This window comes from Mesoplodon bidens (genome assembly GCF_964165515.1).
Source record: "Mesoplodon bidens genome assembly, chromosome: 15".
Lineage (NCBI taxonomy): Eukaryota > Metazoa > Chordata > Mammalia > Artiodactyla > Ziphiidae > Mesoplodon > Mesoplodon bidens.
Window position 1 is genome coordinate 37,341,593 of NC_138171.1, and position 23,622 is coordinate 37,365,214.

A 23,622-nucleotide genomic window follows, 5' to 3' on the forward strand; every position below is an offset into this window, starting at 1 on the left:
CTATCCTCCCAGTTTCCTTGTTCCGTCTAAAAAGCCTCATATGTTTATTCTATAATAAATGACTTATTAAATGCTAGGAGACAGGCCCTGGGGCTGATTTCCTGGAATGTTAAATTCCGGTAGCTTAGGAAAGCAGCAGAGCCTATTACTGTTGGCTCCAGCCCAGAAAGCGGGGAACGTGTGGTCAGGTGATCCTGTTTCCTTTCATTTTTTGAGCTTATAAAAGCATTTCCCATGAGTGCCGCCTCACCTTCTCTTCCACAGACACGGCGGCTGAGGCCTCAATGACCCCGAATTCGGGGAAAGCAACAATGATGTCACAGGAACAGTCCTAACCTTGGGGTCTGAAGGGTATTGTGAGACCCCAGGAGTTTTGTTTATTGGGCTGAGCTGGAGAAAATTCTGTGCTGCAGAGAGAGGGTGCTGAGATCCCTGACCCTCTTTTATTATATCTCGGAAAATATGTCTGGTGCTCTCAGTTTTGTTGGCCTTCAGTGTTTAGATTCAAAATGGAGACTTGAGGAAGAGAAAAAATTGGGGTTTCTTTATTCCCATATTCATCCAAGATTAGGACACAGTATAAATGGTTTTTCTTCAACCAATATTGCTGAGTAATTCCTCCATGCCTGGTACTACTTTATTTTTATTTTTTATTTTTATTTTTTTTGTGGTACGCAGGCCTCTCACTGTTGTGGCCTCTCCCGTTGCGGAGCACAGGCTCCGGACATGCAGGCTCAGCGGCCATGGCTCACGGGCCCAGCCGCTCCGCGGCATGTGGGATCTTCCCGGACCGGGGCACGAACCCGTGTCCCCTGAATCGGCAGGCGGACTCTTAACCACTGCGCCACCAGGGAAGCCCTATTTTTATTTTTTAATTAATTTTTATTGGAGTATGGCTGCTTTACAATGTTATGTTAGCCTCCACTGCACAAAAAAATGAATCAGCCATACACATACAGATATCCCCTCCCTTTGGACTTCCCTCCCATTTTACCACACTGCATTAGGTAGAGTTCCCTGTGCTCTACAGTATGTTCCCATCAGTTGTCTATTTTATACATAGTATCAGTAATGTATATGTGTCGATCCCAGTCTCCCAATTCCTCCCTCCCCACCCCTTTCCCCCTTGGTATCCATACATTTGTCCTCTGCGTCTATGTCTCTATTTCTGCTTTGCAAATAAGATCATCTATACCATTTTTCTAGATTCCACATGTATGCGTTAATATACGAGATGTGCTTTTCTCTTTCTGACTCACTTCACTCTGTATGACACTCTCTGGGCCCATCCACATCTTTACTAATGACCCAATTTCGTTCCTTTTTATGGCTGGCCCGGTACTATTTTTAAACCTAGCTCAGCAGGGCCTAGTCTCTGCCTTCTAGAAGCTTACAGTCTAGTTGAGGAGATAACAAATAGCACTCAAATAAGGGGAATTCATTAAAAAGAGATCTACCTTAGTAATTAAGTTCCCTTCCCTCTTCGTATCATTAGTTGGTTTATCCTCAGACATTTATTTTAATATTACTCTAAGCCAAACATTGCTAGGAAGATACATCTGCCAAACAACAGCATATATTCCACGGTGATGCAGAAATTAGTTTTTGGACTGTCTACTCTTCCAAAGGAGTTTGTGGTTTGAATTACTCTTCCCCCATCAGTGAGGACTGACTATAAATAATCTCTCCCTGCAGCATCATAATTGCATCCTAGCACCATGGAGCCCATCTCCTTGGCAGCCTGTGCCCGGGGGCTGGGCAGGCAGTAGGAAAGTAGGGTGTCCCCTCCTCGGGGCTGGTGAAGGCCCCCAGCAGCCCTCAGGCCTTTCTCCACCCTTAGGTTGAAAGATCTCTTCTACCGCTCCAGCAACCTTCAGTACTTCAAGCGGCTCATTCAGATCCCTCAGCTGCCAGAGGTAAGTGTGCCAGCCACACCCAGGGAGCTGCTGAGTCCTGGAGGCTGTCTTAGAGGCTGGCAGGTGGGCAGGGTTTGAGGATGCGTCTTCGCTTTCCAGAACCCACCCAATTTCCTACGAGCCTCCGCCCTGTCAGAGCACATCAGCCCCGTGGTGGTGATCCCAGCCGAAGCCTCATCCCCCGACAGCGAGCCAGTCTTAGAGAAGGATGACCTCATGGACATGGATGCCTCCCAGCAGGTGAGGACCACTTAGGAGGAAGCTCAGGCCTTCCCGTTGCCCCCGGGGAGGGTGGGAGCACCTGGGACAAGTTCAGCCACCTTCTAACCCAAGCGCTGACCTAGGCTGATCACGCTGCCCTGCAGTCCCTAGGAGGCGCCATAGTGGACCTGAACCAGATTAAGAAAGCATCCGTTCCCACGTGTCACTCGTGAGACCCACGCTGACCTCTCTGGGTCTCTAACCTTGTCCTACTCCTTTCTGGTCGCCGCAGAATTCATACGACAGCAAGTTCGATGACATCTTTGGCAGCTCCTCCAGCAGTGATCCCTTCAATTTCAACAGTCAGAACGGCGTGAACAAGGACGAGAAGTGAGTCCGGGCTGTGGAGTTAAAGCACATGGTGCCAAAGCTAAGTTAAGCCATGATCTCACTTGCCACACCCAACCAAAGAGGAATTCTTGGGCTTCTTTGGTAAATGTCTTGACCTTCGAATACTGGCCCCTTTAAAATCCCAGTGGAAAATCGAATGAGGCTGAAATACCCATGGACCTGTGGGTGGTAGATTAGTATCTGGAAACACTGATGGTCTTAGCCTATAACTTACAGGATTTCAAAGAATTGTTCCCAAATTAACATCGGCTTTTAACCTCCTCCCTGGGTCTCCTAGCTCACATTTAAAAGGCAAGGGACAGAAGCACAGTGGAAGCAAACTTGCTCTCCTTCTGTTCCCAGGGATCACTTAATTGATCAACTGTACAGAGAGATCAGTGGGCTGAAAGCACAGCTGGAAAACATGAAGACTGAGGTATGAATTGGGCTCTGATCTGCGTCTGGGCTTCACCGGAACATGACAGCTTTTAATATTAAATTTGCTTCACATCCACCCTGTTGGGCCACATCTTGACCAGGTCATTATGCATTTCCAGTGCACTTACCCTTGAGAGCAGCATTTAAGCCACGCCCCAGGGGCCCTGTGATAGTGGGAGATAATTGTGATCACCAGCTGGCTATGAAGCTGTGCGGTGAGAGACCTGCTCTTCTCACTTGGCGATGAGAAGGTTTGACTTGTAGCTCTGCTGGCACTTCGCAGTGTCTGGTGCTGAGGCTTTTCCCTGGGACCGGCAAATGCCCTCTCCTTCTTCATTCCAGCTGGTCCATCACTGCTCCCAGGCCCCTCGAACAGGATCAGAACTCCCCTGCCGTCACCCCCCGTTGTTGCTGGGGGGCGGCTTGTAGTGACCAGAAGCCTCCACTCTCATGAGGCCTTGGGAGTGGGCCTCTTAGGAAGACCCAGTTGTTGATGTGGTCGGCGCTGGAGACGTGGCAGGTCGGCCCCGCTCGGCCCGCCCAGCGCTCATCCCCGGGCCCTCCCGCAGAGCCATCGAGCCATGCTGCAGCTGAAGGGCCGCATCAGCGAACTGGAGGCCGAGCTGGCCGAGCAGCAGCACCTGCGGCAGCAGGCGGCCGACGAGAGCGAGTTCCAACGGGCCGAGCTGGACGAGCTCAAGAAGAAGCGAGAGGACACGGAGAAGGCTCAGCGGAGCCTGACGGAGATCGAGAGTGAGCGGCTGGCGCTGGGCTGGGCGTGAGGGTAGGGCCGGGGAGGGCGGAGCCCAGCGAGACCCCGGGTGGAGGCTGAGGCCAGGCGCCGGAGCCCCCGCCTCGAGTCTGTCCGGGAGGCCGTCGTGAATGCCAGTGTCACCAGTCAGAAGGGCAGATCGGCGTCGGGCAGGTTGAGAGCCCCCCACTTGAGGCCCTGCTGCGAACACGGAGATGGGGCTACAGAGGATGACGAAGGAGAGGGAGCCTAAGAAAATTCATGGCATAAAAGCCAAAAACCCTGATAAAGTAAATGCCGAGCATGAAATGCTCAAGGCATGCATCAGTGGAGGGGTTTGAATTAGGTGAATTCTTCATTAAAGAAGACCTCCCAGGGGACTTTATTTCAGTAGGGTTTTTGAGGGAGAAGGAGGTATATATGCTTGTGAAAAGGAGGGACGGGGCTTCCCTGCTGGCACAGTGGTTGAGAGTCCGCCTGCCGATGCGGGGGACGCGGGTTCGTGCCCCAGTCCGGGAAGATCCCACATGCTGTGGAGCGGCTGGGCCCGTGAGCCATGGCCGCTGAGCCTAAGCGTCCGGAGCCTGTGCTCCGCAACGGGAGAGGCCACAACAGTGAGAGGCCCGCGTACCGCAAAAAAAAAAAAAAAAAAAAAAAAAAAAGGAGGGACGATCTTCTAGGGGTTCTGGCTTATTGGAAGGAGGGCAGAGGGTCCCTGCCAGTGCAGACCCCTCACCTTGGTCCTTGACGATACAGGGAAAGCCCAAGCCAACGAGCAGCGCTACAGCAAGCTAAAGGAGAAGTACAGCGAGCTGGTGCAGAACCACGCTGACCTGCTGCGGAAGGTAGGACCCTCCCCGCCCCCATCGGCACACGCAGGCCCCACCGCACGGGGGAGACGGTGACTTACGCCACGTGGCTTCTCCAGGGCTGGCGCCCCCGCTGTTTCTTGGAAACCACAGCTCCCTGGCCTCCTGTATCTTGAGCTCCACCTTAGGTGCCAGCCCCACTAGCATTAGCATTATCCCCCATCTTTATCATTTTGGCAAATAGTGGAGAGTTGAGCATCTGAAGGTGACAGTTTCCTTCTAGGTGGGAAAGTGATGTCTGTGTCCGACTCTAGGGCACTCACGGTCTGAATGCCGTCATTTGTTCCGGAAGAAAGATGGCCTCTGTGCTGGAGATACGCTAGTTCGAGACACTGTTCTTTTACAGAATGCAGAGGTGACCAAACAGGTGTCCGTGGCCAGACAAGCCCAAGTGGATTTGGAACGAGAGAAAAAAGAGCTAGAGGATTCTTTCCAGCGCATAAGTGACCAGGCCCAGCGGAAGGTGAGTAGAAGAAGTAGGTGGGAATTGGTGCGGGATGGGGTGGGGAGGGTGTCTGTCCGAGATGGAGGTGGACCTTGAGCACTGCACAGATTGAAAGACCTCGTCGTCTGCTTCACAAGCAGGTAGAGCCCTGTGGGAGGGTGACAAGGGACCGTACAGGACAGGACGTGGTTACCCATGTGTAAGGAGTTAGAGGCATGACGTGATGAAGGGTCTGAAGTTGAGTGGGGCTCATCAGCTAGGACGAGTCTCGAGGAGGTTTTGAAGTGGAAGCAGGTGGATGTCAGAAAGAAGTGGCATTTATAAAGACCCACAGCCAGAACTCCCATGAGTTGGGATGGGGTTGGCGGCAGGTCCGACTGGAGTAAAGAGATGTCGGGTGGATAACATGGAACGCCGTACACTTAGAGTAGTGGCTTTCACGCTTTCCTGTGACTCAAAGTGAAAAATACATCTAATGGAAATCAAAGTTTCACAGAGCAATACTTACCCTTATTATGTGAATGCATGTGGATTTTTTTTTGGTGGGGGGAGCTCTGTTTACTGCATTCTTTTAAAAATGTTAGCTGTGGGGCTTCCCTGGTGGCGCAGTGGTTGAGAGTCTGCCTGCTGATGCAGGGGACACGGGTTCATGCCCCGGTCCGGGAAGATCCCACATGCTGCGGAGCGGCTGGGCCCGTGAGCCATGGCTGCTGAGCCTGCGCGTCTGTAGCCTGTGCTCCACAACGGGAGAGGCCACAACAGTGAGAGGCCCGCGTACCGCAAAAAAAAAAAAAAAAAAAAAATGTTAGCTGTGAATTCTTACTCATGGGTCACAACCCGCTCTTTGAAAAACACCACTTAGAAATCAAAGAAGGGAAATTATTTCAAGACGGTGAGATGGGATGAGTCAGCATTATACCTACTGGGTGTTGGGATGCCTGAATTAAAGATCTCATTCTGCTTTAATTAGTATTATGGGCTCAAGCATGACATTTGGGAAATGTCCCTAAAACTCCCCCCACCCGCAGCCGTTGACATTTCCTGAAGCTGGAAAAAAACATTTTGGGTACATTCTGAGCTCTCACCTTCCCCCTGCTTTTTGTCAGGGTAAAACTTGCTTCTATATAAAAGAGTATACAAATCTCACAAGTATAGCTTGGGAATTTTTACACGTGTTTATCCCGTGAAACCACCACCCAGGTCGGAGCACTCCTGTTTTTCTTCTCTTTCAGACTCAAGAACAGACGGAAGTACTAGAGAGTTTGAAGCAAGAACTTGCCGCCAGCAAACAGGAACTCCAGATTGTCCAAGGCAGCCTGGAAAGTTCTGCCCAGGTAAGCGTCACCTGTCTTTCCCTTCCTCATTCTTTTCCATCTCTGGCTTTGGTGTTGCTGGCACCCGGCATCCATCACCATGAGCACATGGCCCACCTTGGTCCCATCTGGGATCAGTGTGTCCTTGGGAAGGGGCAGATTCCTTGTGGCCTGGTGGTGGGTTTGGACCTCTGGAAAGGGGACCGTTTAATTCTCCCAGCAACTCCCTCTTCCCACTCGGTCACCCTGCAGTCAGAAGCAAAACAGACCGCCCAGATCGCCGAGCTGGAGCAGGAGCGGGGCAGCCTGGTGGATGCCGTGGCTTGTCGAGAGGAGGAACTGTCCACTCTTCGGGAACAGTTGGAATACACCCAGATCAAACTGTCCAGCACACAGGCAAGTAACGGACACCCACTGGGGCTGACCAAGTCCAATTTCATAGCCATGGGCCTCGGCAGTGTATGCGTGGAGGCGGGGGGCTGTGAAAGGGGTTTGGGGCCTTTGGCCGGATCGCAAAGGCAAATATTCTGCGGGCATAGCTCCTAATGCCAGCGTGCCCTGTGCTGCACACAGAGCAGATGAGAAGAGATGCACCTGGCACTCTCTCCCCAAGGGTGGAGGACAGGCTGCTGTGGTCCATCCCCATAGCCTCCTGTGCTCGGTGGCACACACCTGTGGACAAAGTTAAAGGCTTTTTCTCTGTGTCAAGCTAACTGGCTTTGGCCTAATTAGCAGCAGCTCAAGCTAAGGTGCCAGGAATCCCAGCTGTGTCACAGGTGGATGCTGCATGGAGGCTCATTAGGGGGCCTATGGCCGACTCTCACTTCCCTGGACCATCTCTAGGAATCTGTAGACCGACTTGCGAAGGACCAACGAAAAATGCTTCTGGCGGAGTCGAGGAGGGCTGCCGAGCAGGTGGTGCAGGAGGCCCTGAGGCGGTTTGAGGAGCCCGCTCTCTTCAGCTGCGCCGGATCTGCAGGTGCCCTTCCCCTTGCCCGGCTTGCAGGTGCCGGATCCTTACAGCCCAGTGCTCTTCAGAGTCGGCCTTGAATCCCGTGAGACCCTGATCTCAGGGGTTCCCAGCCCAGCTGCATGTCAGGATCACCTGGGGATGCCCAGGGCCCCCCCCACCCCCACGCCTAAGTTCTATTCAGTCGGCAGCTCTGCAGCACAGGGCCTGCACAGTACTATCTTCTAAACCACCCCCCAGCTCTCACCCCTCACCCCCCGGGTGTGATAACTACTGCTTTGGTCGTGGATCATGCTGATGAAATGCATCCTGGGAGCTGAGGCCTGATAACAATTCTGAATGCCGGGAGGAGGAGGAACAGACAGGCCTCTGTGTCTCTAAGGAGAAGAGTGTGGTCTGAATGCAGAGGTGGCTGCCATGAGCTTCAAATCTAGAAAGGGAGTCATCATCCTTAAGCATGGAGAGGCAGAAACGATAAAATCCCCACAGGGTCACGGGTGTGAGCAAGGGCCCACCCTGTGTGCCCCAGAGTCCTCAGGGCGTGTGGTGACGTCAGAGGAACCCCCGTGATGAGAGGAGGGCCTTGGTGCACAGTAGATGGGAGAGCATCCAGGCCCAGGGCATTTGTGAAGTCGTGGACGTGGCCGTGAACAGATCTCATTACAGCTCATTTTCGAGCAGAGGGGACTTGATAGTCTTGAGAGGTCCCGTTCAGAACAAGGCAGACGGGAGGAAGCAGCTGATGGGTGATTTTTTTTTTTTTTTTTTTTGCGGTACGCGGGCCTCTCACTGCTGTGGCCTCTCCCGTTGTGGAGCACAGGCTCCGGACGCGCAGGCTCCGGACGGCTCAGCGGCCATGGCTCACGGGCCCAGCCGCTCCGTGGCATGTGGGATCTTCCCGGACCGGGGCACGAACCCGTGTCCCCTGCATCGGCAGGTGGATGCTCAACCACTGCGCTACCAGGGAAGCCCTGATGGGTGATTTTTATTATCAGCTAGAAAGGTCTCGATTCTGTGAAGTGTTTCAGGAAGGACTGTGATATCTTGTTCAGTGGGGAAACCGTCCGTAGGGAAATCCAACAGTTGCAAATGAAGTAGCGCACTGGGTACCTCATTTACTGCGAGAACACCAGGACATGGGGCAGCTGTGGGCGGATTCCACAAGAGATGGTACGAGCTGGGTTTTGAAGGAAGAGGAGAGACATAAAGCCATGGAGAGGAAGAAGAGTGGGGAATAATAATCGTAAAAATGGCTGACATTTACCGAGTGCTTGCAATATGCCAGGCACAATTCTAAGCACTTTATGTGCCTTGGCCCAGCAATTCTCACTGTGATGCCAGGAGGTGGTACTATTATTCCTCCTTTGTTGGATGAGGAAGCAGGCGCATGTGGCCTGAGAACACAGCCAATTGTGATAGAGCCAGGAGCTAAAACACGTATGCCACGAGATGCAAGAGCCCGTACTTTAACTCCTGTGTGTGCGATTCAGTCTCCGTGGACCAGTGCACAGAGGCACAGCAGTGGGAATGACGGTGTTGTGGGCAGAACGTGAGTGTAGATTAGCCCTCATGGAGCCAGGGGTCTGAGCCCAAGAGTAATGGGAGTCCAAGGGCATCGAAACACTTAACAGGAAGGCCTAGATTTGATTCAGTGGCAGTGATGGGAAATGAGGGGCAGAAGCTAGACCGTGATGCCATTGCTGTGGTTCTTGGCCAAAGGACCAGGTAGGCTCAGAAGTACAGCCTTTGAAGCTGCAGTAAGAGAATCACGTACCAGCATAGCCATCAACCTCTCCTCCCTCCCCCTTCTTAGGGAAGCTCCTGCAGGGCTGGGGCCCCCCACTGGGAAGGTCATCCATCAGGCAGCTTAACTAACAAGGATGAAGCGAGCTGAGACAACTCTGACTCTGACTTTGCCCTGTCTTCCCTCTCACAGATCACCTACTCTCCAAGGTCAGGTCCGTTTCCAGCTGCATCGAGCAACTGGAAAAATGCTGGAGCCAGTATCTGGCCTGCCCAGAAGGTAAGAGAGGTGAAGGATAGGGTCTGTCACTAGTGACAACTGGGCAGGGGTCCGAAACGCTGGAATGTGGCAATGGCGACCATTTCCTAGGCACCCAGAAAGGAATGTGTGTGTCTAACTTGCAAAGCGGGGGGGGAAGGAGGTATGAAAGTGACTGCCCTCCCCCTCCAGCAGGACTAAGAAAGTTTCCTTTAAACTCCTGGCAGATATCAGTGGGCTTCTGCACTCGGTAACCCTCCTGGCCCACTTGACCAGTGACACCATTGTTCATGGCAGCACCACCTGCCTTAGAGCCCCGCCAGAGCCTGCCGACTGTAAGTACCAGGGTGAGGGGCCACCACCACAGCACGGGCAGCAGAGGGCCTTTAAAAGTCTCTGTCGCCTTGCCTCTGCAGCTCTGACCGAGGCCTGTAAGCAGTATGGCAGGGAGACCCTCACCTATCTGTCTTTCCTGGAGGAAGAAGGAATCGTCAAGAATGCTGACAGCACAGCCATGAGGAGCTGCCTCACCAGGATCACAGCCATTGGCGAGGTATCATCAGTGTTATCCCTGGGGAAAGTCGTTTTTTGGTATGAGTGCTGGGAATTTCTTCAGGGATCAGTGATGTTCTAAGCCAGTTCTTTCTGTACTTTAAACTTGATTCTGGAAAGTAGAGTTAGAACTGTAAAACTTGACCTTCTGAATGACTTTCCAGTTATATTTAATTCACTGGATATTAATTGAGAGTCTTCTATGTGATCATCACTGTGCTAAGCAGTGTCAGAGAAGGATGAACACAGTTTTCCTGTTTTCAAGGGTTTTTATCTGGCTGGGCAGGTAACACCTAAAATGAAGGTAATATATTTATTCAGTCAATAAAGATGTAGTGAGTATGACCTATGTACAGGGAATTGTGCCAGGTGTAGTTCTACAGGGACAAATAGGTCCCCTGGGGAAGGCCTGGTCTCCCTGGGGAAGAAAAATGAGGAAACCAACCTTTTTTTATTTTTATTTTTTTATTTTTGGCTGCGTTGAGTCTTAGTTGCGGGATCTTCCTTGCAGCATGCAGGATCTTCCATTGCGGCACATGGGCTCTTCGTTGCAGCATGCGGGCTTCTCTCTAGTTGTGGCACATGGGCTCCAGAGCACGTGGGCTCTGTAGTTTGTGGCACACGGGCTCTCTAGTTGTAGTGCGCGGGCTTAGTAGTTGTGGCACGTGGGCTTAGTTGCCCCATGGCGTGTGGGATCTTAGTTCCCTGACCAGGGATTGAACCTGGGTCCCCTGCATTGAAAGGTAGATTCTTAACCACTGGACCATCAGGGGAGCCCTGGAAATCAACCATTTCTATACAGTGTGATACAGATCTATTTAAGGAGTACAGTGCAAGGCAGCTTCTAATTCCTAGAATAGTAGGAATATTACCACCTAAAATAGTGGGAATGATAAATTCAGAGAAGGAAGAGACCAGGGCCAGAGGTCATATCCTCATCATCTCTCATTCGAACTCCGCCGAGCGGCTTGCAGGATCTTAGTTCGCCGACCAGGGATCCAACCCATGGCAATGAGAGCGCAGAGTCCTAAGCACTGGACCGCCAGGGACTTCCCTCATCTGAATTTTTTTTTAATTAATTTATTTTACTTTTGGCTGCGTTGGGTCTTCATTGCTGCACGTGGGCTTTCTCTAGTTGCGGCGAGCGGGGGCAACTCTTCGTTGCAGTGTGCAGGCTTCTCATCACGGTGGCTTCTCTTGTTGTAGAGCACAGGCTCTAGGCACATGGGCTTCAGTAGCTGTAGCACGTGGGCTCATTAGTTGTGGCTCACAGGCTCTAGAGTGCAGGCTCAGTAGTTGTGGTGCACGGGCTTAGTTGCTCCGCGGCACATAGGATCTTCCCGGACCAGGGCTCGAACCCATGTCCCCTGCATTGACAAGTGGATTCTTAACCACTGCACCACCAGGGAAGCCCTGAAGGTGTTTTTAAAGTACCTCCCAAGCACGAAATACAGTCAGTGCTGCACAATGGTGGGGTCAGGGTCTGAGCGGCTGCAACTGAATGGCCTTGTGTGGGGTTCGACAGGATGGCCTTCTGGAAAGAAGTGGGTTCTGAGTGAGAATAGAGACGGGAGGAGCGTGGAGTTGCAGAGCTCATGTGGTAGAGAGTTCCAGACAAGTCCCAGCACGGCGTGCAGAAGTGTGTTACATGGTGGGACCCTCCTACCTTCTGCCGTCATGTGGGGGTTACCTGTCCACCACGGGAGGGTAGAGAGGAGGTCAAAGGGTCATTTCCGCCTTCGTGATGCTGTTCACAGGAGCTCCTGCCCAGAGGCCTGGACATCAAACAGGAGGAACTGGGGGACCTGGTGGACAAAGAGATGGCTGCCACTTCCGCTGCCATTGAAACCGCTACGGCCAGAATAGAGGTATGGAAGTCTCTGCAGGATCACCTAAAGTGATGCTGTGCAACTACCTTTCGGCAGCATTGCCCGCTGGATATATCTTAGCCGTTCTCTGCAGAGCCCCCTATAAAACAAACCAAAACCCAAATCCCCTGGGATCTGTGAGGTACAGAAAATAGAAAGTTCTCCAAGAGAAGATGAGCAGTTTCCTCAAGGATCACATACTTTGGTGTCAGGCCATCCTACATTCAAGTTCCAAACTGACCACTGAGCTACGTTAACCCCGCTAAGATTCAGATTCCGTTTCTATATGATGGTGATGATAACAGTACCTTCCTCAGAGGGGTGTTGTAAAGAGCTCAGTGAGGTAATGCACATGGATCTCAGTGCCAGGCACTCAGTAAACCAACAGTAACTGTTGTCTCAGGGAAAAGCTGAGCGGGCACCATTGGAAAGGTCACATATTACTCCTTTGATGGAAGACTCAGGCCATCTGCCTTGGTGTGCTGCCTGCCTCGAGGACCTGGTAGCAGCTGCCCCTGTTGGCATGGTGCCGTAGCTCTCAGAGTTCTGTGCACATCAGCCCAGGTTCCAAAATGTCAAGACACAGACTGTAGCTCCAGCTGCCTCCCACTGAATAGATCGGAGGTCTGGGTTCTTTTCCTGACTCTCACGAGGACATGGGTGGGCACTTCTAGGTTTCTCAGCTACTGCAGGATGTCGGACCGCAGGTGTAGCAGGACACCAGTGGGTTCTCAGTACCTGTGATGTACTGAGAAACTCTGCTTCTTTTTTAATAGGAGATGCTCAGCAAATCCCGAGCTGGAGACACAGGAGTTAAATTGGAGGTGAATGAAAGGTCAGTCTGAGCGGCGTGGTGACACCTAGGTGATCAGGATCTGTCTTTCCTGCACTGGATCATACTGATTAGAATAGAACATTAGCCTCCACAGGGAAGGGCTGAGTCTATGGAATTGTCAATATCAGTATTAATGATGACCATGGTATCAATATTGCATTATAGGGGAAAGAAACCCCAAGAGTCACTACTTACCTATTCCTTATGAAGAAGATCCACAGTCATCTCCTCTCTCACCCACCTTTCCTTCAGAGCTTCACCTCCAGAATATTCCCTGCCTTTTTTCCCATCCCAAGTGTGTTCAGGAGAGAAAAAGAAAACAAGTCTTCCGCATTGTTTTTGGTCTCTGTTTTGTGTCCCTGACTTTTTTGTTGTTTTTGCTTATTGCAGGATCCTTGGCTCCTGTACCAGCCTAATGCAGGCTATTCAGGTCCTGATCGTGGCCTCAAAGGACCTCCAGAGAGAGATAGTGGAGAGTGGCCGGGTAAGCATGGGTGAGGGCCCTAGACAGAGCAAACATCGGTTACTGATTCCCAGCTCAGTGAGAGGTGGAGTCTACTCGATACACATTCAGTGAGGTCTAGGTGTGCTGCCGTCCAGCCATATGTGCCCACCTGAGGGCACAGCTGCCACTCCCATGGATGTCAACAAATGCTATGGAAAGAAGCTGGGGCATGGCCAGGTCCCCACAGGGCAGTTGGTCAGAGCCTGCAGTGGCAGGCTCATTCACCCTGGTGGATGTCACTGGAACCTGCCATGGAAGCCCAGTGTTCATTGCAAGTCTGGACTCTCGGAGAAGGGAGTGAGGACTTTTAAAACCAGGCAAATCAGAAATGCCAACCTGGTGCTGACTCTCCACTGTGGGCTCTGCCCGTGTCTCTTTCTGTGCATGCTTGAACCCACACCTGCTGCAGTGGAAGCACAGGGTCTTAACCACTGGACTGCCGGGGAACTCCCTGCCATGTCTCTTTCCAACAGCAGTTAACTCGTAGTGATTCAGACAGACTCTGCCTCTGTCCCTGTTAACATCATCACTTCAGTTTTCTTGCTCCTTTACTGGTGTCATCAGCCTCTTTTTTCCTTTCTCACATCCCCGTGTGCGGCTGCAGCTCAGGAGACAAAGGTCCAGAGAGGGGGCTATGAGCCTAAAAACAATCCTATAAAGAACAAAGCTATACAGTTTACCACGTGATGTTACAGTGAAATGACTGCCAGCCTTCTAGGAAGCAGGGTCTCATCAAAAGTAAAATCTGCCAGCACCCAGAGTCTGAACTTCTCAGGTTCCAGAATTGTTTAATATTTTGATGAGTAAAATGTTTCTGGCTCATCATAAATGTACGGTGGAGTAGAAGGACGTGCTCTCACTTCCTCTTGTGAGAACACCAGAATCACAACTAGCTGCTGGACAATAATCACCAGGAAGACACTGGAACTCACCAAAAAAGATACGCCACATCCAAAGACAAAGGAGAAGCCACAGTGAGACGGTAGGAGGGGCACAATCACAGTAAAATCAAATCCCATAACTGCTGGGTAGGTGACTCACAGACTGGAGAACACTTATACAGCAGAAGTCCACCCACTGGAGTGAAGGTTCTGAGCCGCACGTCAGGCTTCCCAACCTGGGGGTCCGGCAACGAGAGGAGAAATTCCTAGAGAATCAGACTTTGAAGCCTAGTGGGATTTGACTGCAGGACTTCGACAGGACTGGGGGAAACAGAGACTCCACTCTTGGAGGGCACACACAAAGTAGTGTGCGCATCGGGACCCAGGGGAAGGAGCAGTGACCCCAGGCGAGACTGAACCAGACCTACCTGCTAGTGTTGGAGGGTCTCCTGCAGAGGCAGGGGGTGCCTGTGGCTCACCGTAGGGACAAGGACACTGGCAGCAGAAGTTCTGGGAAGTACTCCTTGGCGTGAGCCCTTCCAGAGTCTGTCATTAGCCCCACCAAAGAGCCCAGTTAGGCTCCAGTGTTGGGTTACCTCAGGCCAAACAACCAACAGGGAGGGAACCCAGCCCCACCCATCAGCAGTCAAGCAGAATTAAGTTTTACTGAGCTCTGCCCACCAGAGTAACAGTCAGCTCTACCCACCACCAGTCCCTCCCATCAGGAAACTTACACAAGCCTCTTAGATAGCCTCATCCACCAGAGGGCAGACAGCAGAAGCAAGAAGAACTACAATCCTGCAGCCTGTGGAACAAAAACCACATTCATAGAAAGATAGACAAGATGAACAAGCAGAGGGCTATGTACCAGATGAAGGAACAGCTCTACAACAAATGCTAAAGGAACTTCTCTAAGTGTGAAACACAAGAGAAGAAAAGGACCTACAAAAACAAACCCATAACAATTAAGAAAATGGTCATAGGAACATACATATCGATAATTACCTTAAACGTGAATGGATTAAATGCTCCAACCAAAAGACACAGGCTTGATGAATGGATACAAAAACAAGACGCATATATATGCTGTCTACAAGAGACCCACTTCAGACCTAGGGACACATACAGACTGAAAGTGAGGGGATGGAAAAAGATACTCCATGCAAATGGAAATCAAAAGAAAGCTGGAGTAGCTATACTCATATCAGATAAAATAGACTTTAAAATAAAGAACATTACAAGAGACAAGGAAGGACACTACATAAGGATCAAGGGATCAATCCAAGAAGAAGAGATAACAATTATAAATATACATGCACCCAACATAGGAGCACCTCAATACATAAGGCAACTGCTAACAGCTATAAAAGAGGAAATTGACAGTAACACAATAATAGTGGGGGACTTTAACAACTTACTTACACCAATGGACAGATCATCCAAAATGAAAATAAATAAGGAAACAGAAGCTTTAAATGACACAATAGACCAGATAGATTTAATTGATATTTATAGGACATTCCATCCAAAAACAGCAGATTACAATTTCTTCTCAAGTGCGCATGGAACATTCTCCAGGATAGATCACATCTTGGGTCACAAATCAAGCCTCAGTAAATTTAAGAAAATTGAAATCATATCAAGCATCTTTTCTGACCACAACGTGGTGAGATTAGAAATGAATTACAGGGAAAAAAACGTAAAAAACACAAACACATGGAAGCTAAACAATACGTTACTAAATAACCAAGAGATCACTGAAGAAATCAAAAAGGAAATCAAAAAATACCTAGAAACAAATGACAATGAAAACACGACGTACAAAACCTATGGGATGCAGCAAAAGCAGTTCTAAGAGGGAAGTTTATAGCTGTACAAGCCTACCTCAAGAAACAAAAATCTCAAATAAACAATCTAACCTTAACCTAAAGGAACTAGAGAAAGAAGAACAAACAAAACCGAAAGTTAGCAGAAGGAAAGAAATCATAAAGATCAGAGCAGAAATAAATGAAATAGAAACAAAACAATAGCAAAGATCAATAAAACTAAAAGCTGGTTCTTTGAGAAGGTAAAGAAAATTGATAAACCATCAGCCAGACTCATCAAGAAAAAGAGGGAGAGGACTCAAATCAATAAAATTAGAAATGAAAAAGGAAAAGTTACAACAGACACCGCAGAAATACAAAGCATCCTAAGAGACTACTACAAAGCAACTCTATGCCAATTAAATGGACAAATTCTGAGAAAGGTATAACCTTCCAAGACTGAATCAGGAAGAAATAGAAAATATGAACAGACCAATCACAAGTAACGAAATGGAAACTGTGATTTAAAATCTTCCAACAAACAAAAGTCCAGGACCAGATGGCTTCACAGGTAAATTCTATCAAACATTTAGAGAAGAGCTAACACCCATCCTTCTCAAACTCTTCCAAAAAATTGCAGAGGAAGGAACACTCCCAAACTCATTCTGTGAGGCCACCATCACCCTGATACCAAAACCAGACAAAGATACTACAAAAAAAGAAAATCACAGACCAATATCACTGATGAATATAGATGCAAAAATCCTCGACAACATATTAGCAAACAGAATCCAACAACACATTAAAAGGATCATACACCATGATCAAGTGGGATTTATCCCAGGGATGCAAGGATTCTTCAATATATGCAAATCAATCAATGTGATACACCATATTAACAAACTGAAGAATAAAAATCATATGATCATCTCAATAGATGCAGAAAAAGTTTTTGACAAAATTCAACACCCATTTATGATAAACACTCTCCAGAAAGTGGGCACAGAGGGAACCTACCTCAACTTAATAAAGGCCACATAGGACAAACCCACAGCAAACATCATTCTCAATGGTGAAGAACTGAAAGCATTTCCTCTAAGATCAGGAACAAGACAAGGATGTCCACTCTCATCACTATTATTCAACATAGTTTGGGAAGTCCTAGCCATGGCAATCAGAGAAGAAAAGAAAGAAAAGGAATACAAATTGGAAAAGAAAAAGTAAAACTGTCACTGTTTGCAGATGACATGATACTATACATAGAGAATCCTAAAAATGCCACCAGAAAACTACTAGAGCTAATCAATGAATTTGGGAAAGTTGCAGGATACAAAATTAATGCACCGAAAGCTCTTGCATTCCTATACACTAATGATGAAAAGTCTGAAAGAGTAAATAAGGAAACACTCTCATTTACCATTGCAACAAAAAGAATAAAATACCTAGGAATAAACCTACCTAGGGAGACAAAAGACCTGTATGCAGAAAACTATAAGACATTGATGAAAGAAAGTTGATACCAGCAGATGGAGAGATATACCATGTTCTTGGATTGGAAGAATCAATATTGTGAAAATGACTATGCTACCCAAAGCAATCTACAGATTCAATGCAATCCCTGTCAAATTACCAATGACATTTTTTACAGAACTAGAACAAAAAATCTTAAAATTTGTATGGAGACACAAAAGACCCTGAATAGCCAAAGCAGTCTTGAGGGAAAAAAATGGAGCTGGAGGAATCAGACTCCCTGACTTCAGACTATACTACAAAGCTACAGTAACCAAGACAATGTGGTACTGGCACAAAAACAGAAACATAGATCAATGGAACAAGATAGAAAGCCCAGAGATAAACCCGCACACCTATGGTCAACTAATCTATGACAAAGGAGGCAAGGATATACGTGGAGAAAAGACAGTCTCTTCAATAAGTGGTTCTGAGAAAACTGGACAGCTACATGTAAAAGAATGAAATCAGAACACTCCCTAACACCATACACAAAAATAACCTCAAAATGGATTTGAGACCTAAATGTAAGACCAGACACTATAAAACTCTTAGAGGAGAACATAGGAAGAACACTCTTTGACATAAATCACAGCAAGATCTTTTTTGATCCACCTCCTAGAGTAATGGAAATAAAAACAAAAATAAACAAATGGGACCTAATGAAACTTCAAAGCTTTTGCACAGCAAAGGAAACCATAAACAAGACGAAAAGACAACCCTCAGAATGGGAGAAAATATTTGCAAACGAACCAACGGACAAAGGATTAATCTCTAAAATATATAAACAGCTCATGCAGCTCATTATTTAAGAAACAAACAACCAAATCCAAAAATGGGCAGAAGACCTAAATAGACATTTCTCCAAAGAAGACATACAGATGGCCAAGAAGCACATGACAAGCTGCTCAACATCACTAATTATGAGAGAAATGCAAATCAAAACTACAATGAGGTATCACCTCACACCAGTTAGAATGGGCATCATCAAAAAGTCTACAAACATCAAATGATGGAGACAGTATGGAGAAAAGGGAACCCTCTTGCACTGTTGGTGAGAATGTAAATTGATGCAGCCACTATGGAGAACAGTATGGAGGATCCTTAAAAAACTAAAAGTAGAATTACCGTATGATCCAGCAATCCCACTACTGGGTATATACCCAGAGAAAACCATAATTCAAAAAGACACATGCACCCCAGTGTTCATTGCAGCACTATTTACAATAGCCAGGTCATGGAAGCAACCTAAATGCCCATCGACAGACAAATGGATAAAGAAGTTGTGGTACATATATACAATGGAGTATTACTCAGCCATAAAAAGGAACATAATTGGGTCATTTGTTGAGACATGGATGGATCTAGAGACTGTCATACAGAGTGAAGTAAGTCAGAAAGAGAAAAACAAATATCGTATATTAACGCATATATGTGGAACCTAGAAAAATGGTACAGATGAACCAGTTTGCAGGGCAGAAGTTGAGACACAGATGTAGAGAACAAACATGGACACCAAGGGGGGAAAGCTGCAGGAGGGTGGGGATGGTGGTGGTGGGATGAATTGAGCGATTGGGATTGACATGTATACACTGATGTGTATAAAATGGATGACTAATAAGAACCTGCAGTATAAAAAAATAAATTAAATTAAATAAAAAAAAAAAAGAACAAAGGTGTATCTGCTTTGGTGGCACTTTTTATCAGTCCGAGAGGTGATGTTTTCTGCCCCCAAAATAGAAAGAGGGACTGAGCAAGGAGTATCTGTACATTCTCAGACTGTCAGGTACTTCCGAAGCATAAAAGCATTTTAAAATTCCAAGTAGGAATTACTGTATTTTTCTTTCAGTTTTATTAAGATATAATTGACACACAGTGCTGTATCAGTTTAAGGTGTACGACATAATGCTTTGACAATGCATATGAAGCGATTATCCCAGTAAGTTTAGTGAAGAACCGTCATCTCTTATAGATGCAAAATGAAAGAAACAAAAAAAGTGTTTTCCTTGTGATGAGAACTCTTAGGATTTAGTCTCAGTATCTTTCATGTATAACATACAGCAGTGTTCATTATATTTATCATGTTGTACATTACATCCCTAGTACTTACTTATGTTATAACTGGAAGTTACACCTTTTGGCTCCCTCCAATTCCCTCCCCCACCCCATAGCAATTATTTTTTTAATCACTCACTGTGTATTCACTGTCCTCTTTTGGCAACTCACAGAGAGCGGCTAGACTCCCCTCAGATCATAAGTTAGTTGTATATACATATAAATAACATATATATTCTTATATATACAATATAGAGATATTGGGATGTGATAGAAATGCTATAGGCTTTGGAGTCAGAAAAGCTGAGGATTTATTTCCATTTATTTCCTACATATCCTTAGGGAAAGTATTTTTGCCTCTCTGAATCTTAGTTTTCTCATCTTTAAAAATGGGAATAATAATGCTCACCCCTCGGGGTTACTGTGAAGACTGCATGGGATAATATATATAAAAGCACCTGGCACATAGTAGGCACACAATAAAAGATAGCTAATAGTATTTTTCACTTCCCTAGGGTACAGCATCCCCTAAAGAGTTTTATGCCAAGAACTCTCGATGGACAGAAGGACTTATCTCAGCCTCTAAAGCTGTGGGCTGGGGAGCCACTGTCATGGTGTAAGTATCCGTCCTTCCCAAGGCTCGTCACCTTCACCCTGCTTTCCAGTGATCCACCCTAGAGGGGAAAACTAAGGGGAAAAATTTGCCCCCTAGAAATGAACTGTTGATAGGGAAGTTAATAGGACTGAAAGTTTAAAAGGGAGTCTGGGTCTGAATATAAAAAAGATGTGGTACATATACACAATGGAATATTACTCAGCCATAAAAAGGAACGAAACTGGGTCATTTGTAGAGACATGGATGGTCCTAGAGACTGTCATACAGAGTGAAGTAAGTCAGAGAGAAAAATATTGTATATTAACGCATATATGTGGAATCTAGAAAAATGGTACAGATGAACCGGTTTGCAAGGCAGAAATAGAGACACAGATGTAGAGAACAAACGTATGGACACCAAGGAGGGAAAGTGGGGGGTGGTGGTGGTGGTGGGATGAATTGGGCGATTGGGATTGACATGTATACACTAATATGTATAAAATAGATAACTAATAAGAACCTGCTGTATAAAAAAAATAAATTTAAAAAAAAAAAAAGGAGTCTGGGTCTCCTGGAGCAACACGGGGTGGGGCAGGCTGGCTGGGCTCCCTGTCTGCCAGGGTGATGGGAGTGGTCTAAAGGTGAGGTCATTAGGGGTTGCAGCTGTCAGTTTCATAACCCGTCTGGTTCTCTCCTGACTATCAGGGATGCAGCTGATCTGGTGGTACAAGGCCGAGGGAAATTTGAGGAGCTGATGGTCTGTTCGCATGAAATTGCTGCTAGCACCGCCCAGCTTGTGGCCGCATCCAAGGTAGGACCTGTGTTGGGCTTCCCAGGACACTCTATGTTCTGACTGGGTTAGAAAATATACCTGGACCATGGCACTGGCCCCAAGAACTGATTATTTGTCCTGTATCCAGGTAGGTTGAGTCCCAGATAAAAATTCTGCCTCCAAGGGCCCTCTAAAAGCCTTTCAGCAGGGAGCCCCTCTAACCCACCTCTCCACGTGCATGCCTTTTGTCTTCATCATTTTTATTGCAAGTGGCCTTTAAGGGTCCAGCCATGCCAACCTCTGATGAGCAATCGTACATTCAAGGAACGCTCAAATAAGGAAAATGCTGGCCCAGTAAGCTGGTTACCTGGCTTGGCTCTGAAGTTCCACAATTAATTTCTGCCTCTCTTCAAAAGGGTCCAAATTTGAACCATTGCCCCAGCTAATCCTAATGCAAAGCTCATCACCAAAATCCTTCCATGAGTTGTAGAGTTCCCCAGGGAGTGTTCTTTTACTGTCCTTATTTATTGTTGTCCCAAAATAAGTGATAAAGCTAGAGTTTAAGGCCACCAAGCAAATAAGCCAGGAATGATTTTGTTTTTAATTAATTTATTTAATTTATTTATTATTTTTGGCTGTGTTGGGTCTTCGTTGCTGAGTGCAGGCTTCCTCTAGTTGCAGCGAGTGGGGGCTACTCTTCGTTGCGGTGCGTGGGCTTCTCATTGCAGTGGCTTCTCTTGTTGTGGAGCACGGGCTCTAGGCACACGGGCTTCAGTAGTTGTGGCTCACAGGCTCCAGTAGTTGTGGCTCGCGGGCTTCAGTAGTTGTGGCTCACGGGCTTCAGTAGTTGTGGCTTGCAGGCTCTAGAGCGCAGGCTCGGTAGTTGTGGCACACAGGCTTAGTTGCTCCACGACATGTGAGATCTTCCTGGACCAGGGCTCAAACCTGTGTTCCCTGCATTGGCAGGCGAATTCTTAACCACTGCGCCACCAGGGAAGCCCCAGGAATGATTTTTGATATTAGAGAGATGCCAGGAGTTGACCCCCTAGGTATCGATTTTTGAGTTGATTGGTGACCACAGCAGAGCCCATATATTTGTCAAGCACCATCAGACCGACTATCTGATTCCATCCTTGCTGCTCTATGTTGTGTGACCCTAAATCTGCTTGGTCCTGGCAGGTGAAAGCTGATAAGGACAGCCCAAACCTGGCCCAGCTGCAGCAGGCCTCTCGGGGCGTGAATCAGGCCACCGCCGCAGTTGTGGCCTCAACCATTTCTGGCAAATCACAGATCGAGGACACAGGTAGCCTTTCAGAAGCAATGCTTTTCGCATCCATCCTATGTGGCTGCTCATTACATTCTTCTCCACGATTCCGACTTCCCACAGTCCTGTTTCCAAATTCTGTCTTATTTTTTATCTTTGTACATTCAAACTTACCTTCTCAAAAGTTGAGACACCACATAAGCATGCTATTCATCACTCTAGGGACAGGCCTTAGCTAGATTTTCCATTTAGCTATTTCTCTGAATTCAGAGAAATGACTCCACAGGCCTGATTGTCCATTGGGGTGGGATCTGACCCTGGTTACCCTGTCATTGTCTTCCTCCCTCTCCACCCCTCACTTACATTCACGCGTATGTTGGTAAATGACAAACCAAGCATTTCAGCAGAGCATTGGCACCGGCCACCTCTCAGGTAAGTGTCAGCTGGGGTGTCATTCGACAAGACCCTCCTATTTCCATCATTGCAGACAGCATGGACTTCTCAAGCATGACGCTGACCCAGATCAAACGCCAGGAGATGGATTCCCAGGTAGGAACTCCATCTCTAAGTCTGGTCAGACTCTATGGCCTATGACACTGACCCCAAATATTATTCCCATGGGGAGAAGTCACAGAGAAACTCGCGGGGGAAATGAACACAGAGGTACATATCACCCCAAGAATGAATGTAAGTGATGCTGGAAGAAACAGCGGAGGTGGACAGAGGTGATTAGTAAAGATCAGAATCTTAACTCTTGCCCCCCCGTCTTGGTCTGGCACCCCTCAAAATATTACCAGCTCTCTCCTAAGCAGACCATAAACTGGTATTTAATAGTCTTATATTGACAATTTTTTGAAAACTTTCAATATGAATTATTTGTATATGACCTTCAGGTTGTTTTTTTTTTTTAAGTCAATCCACTGTTAACCCATCAAAGGTGATGCCATTTCTCAGTTTTAGTAAAGTTATGCCATGCAAAATAGGATCCTGGAAAATACCTGACATCCTTGTTCTAGAATTTCTGGTCACAGTCCTGGGGTAAAGTCCAGCTTGAGACTGGTGAAGTCTATAGGTGGGTCACTCAGCATTTTTAGGAAAAGTCATATGCCAGGTGTCTGTAGACACTGAAAGAACTGGGCTCAGGCCTGAGTCTCCTCCACCTACACCCTCCTGCTTCTGTTCTCTTCCCATCCCTCTTGATTTTAAATACCATCTATGTGCCGATAAATACCCCATTCTTCTCCCCAACTTAGGTCCCCACGTTCTTCTCTTTGAGCTCTGTACTTGCTCAATTGCCTACGGGATGTCTCCACTTCATGCCCAAGAAGTACAGGCATCCAGACTTAGTGTGTCCAGAACAGGTCTCTTGGTTTCCCTCTCACCCAAATCTGTTCCTCCTCTGGTTTTCTCTATCGCAGTAAATGGCACCACCACCCCCCACCTGGGTGCTGAGCCCCAAACCTGGGAGTCGTCCTTGGTTCCTCTCCCTCCCCCTCCACATCCAGCCTACCAGCAAGTCCTGTCAACTCTCAGTCTCTAAAACATAGCCTTAACCTTTCCAGTCTTCCATCTCCCTAACCTAGTCTAAGCCACTGTTGTCTCCTGCTGAGCTACTGCAGAAGCAACTTACCTATATTGTATGCAAGTATGTGTTTTAGAATTATCCCATGGCGGGGCAGGGAGAAC

General features: G+C 47.6%; 1 protein-coding gene across 4 annotated transcripts in view; it reads left to right on the top strand.

Moving 5' to 3' along the window:
- The window catches only part of HIP1 (huntingtin interacting protein 1), a 407,412-nt gene that overhangs the window by 128,330 nt on the left and 255,460 nt on the right, over positions 1-23,622 (top strand). For 3 of the 4 annotated variants that reach the window (XM_081257579.1, XM_081257581.1, XM_081257582.1), the window contains exons 10-29: positions 1,841-1,916; positions 2,016-2,156; positions 2,410-2,507; positions 2,871-2,943; positions 3,515-3,698; positions 4,453-4,541; positions 4,912-5,028; positions 6,243-6,344; positions 6,576-6,719; positions 7,167-7,302; positions 9,230-9,316; positions 9,523-9,630; positions 9,712-9,848; positions 11,605-11,715; positions 12,492-12,550; positions 12,941-13,034; positions 19,821-19,921; positions 20,606-20,711; positions 21,852-21,975; positions 22,424-22,485. In XM_081257579.1, coding sequence (XP_081113705.1) covers positions 1,841-1,916; positions 2,016-2,156; positions 2,410-2,507; positions 2,871-2,943; positions 3,515-3,698; positions 4,453-4,541; positions 4,912-5,028; positions 6,243-6,344; positions 6,576-6,719; positions 7,167-7,302; positions 9,230-9,316; positions 9,523-9,630; positions 9,712-9,848; positions 11,605-11,715; positions 12,492-12,550; positions 12,941-13,034; positions 19,821-19,921; positions 20,606-20,711; positions 21,852-21,975; positions 22,424-22,485 — 2,149 coding nt within the window. The remainder of the gene's footprint in view (positions 1-1,840; positions 1,917-2,015; positions 2,157-2,409; positions 2,508-2,870; positions 2,944-3,514; positions 3,699-4,452; positions 4,542-4,911; positions 5,029-6,242; positions 6,345-6,575; positions 6,720-7,166; positions 7,303-9,229; positions 9,317-9,522; positions 9,631-9,711; positions 9,849-11,604; positions 11,716-12,491; positions 12,551-12,940; positions 13,035-19,820; positions 19,922-20,605; positions 20,712-21,851; positions 21,976-22,423; positions 22,486-23,622) is intronic. The other variant, XM_081257580.1, reaches the window with a different exon arrangement.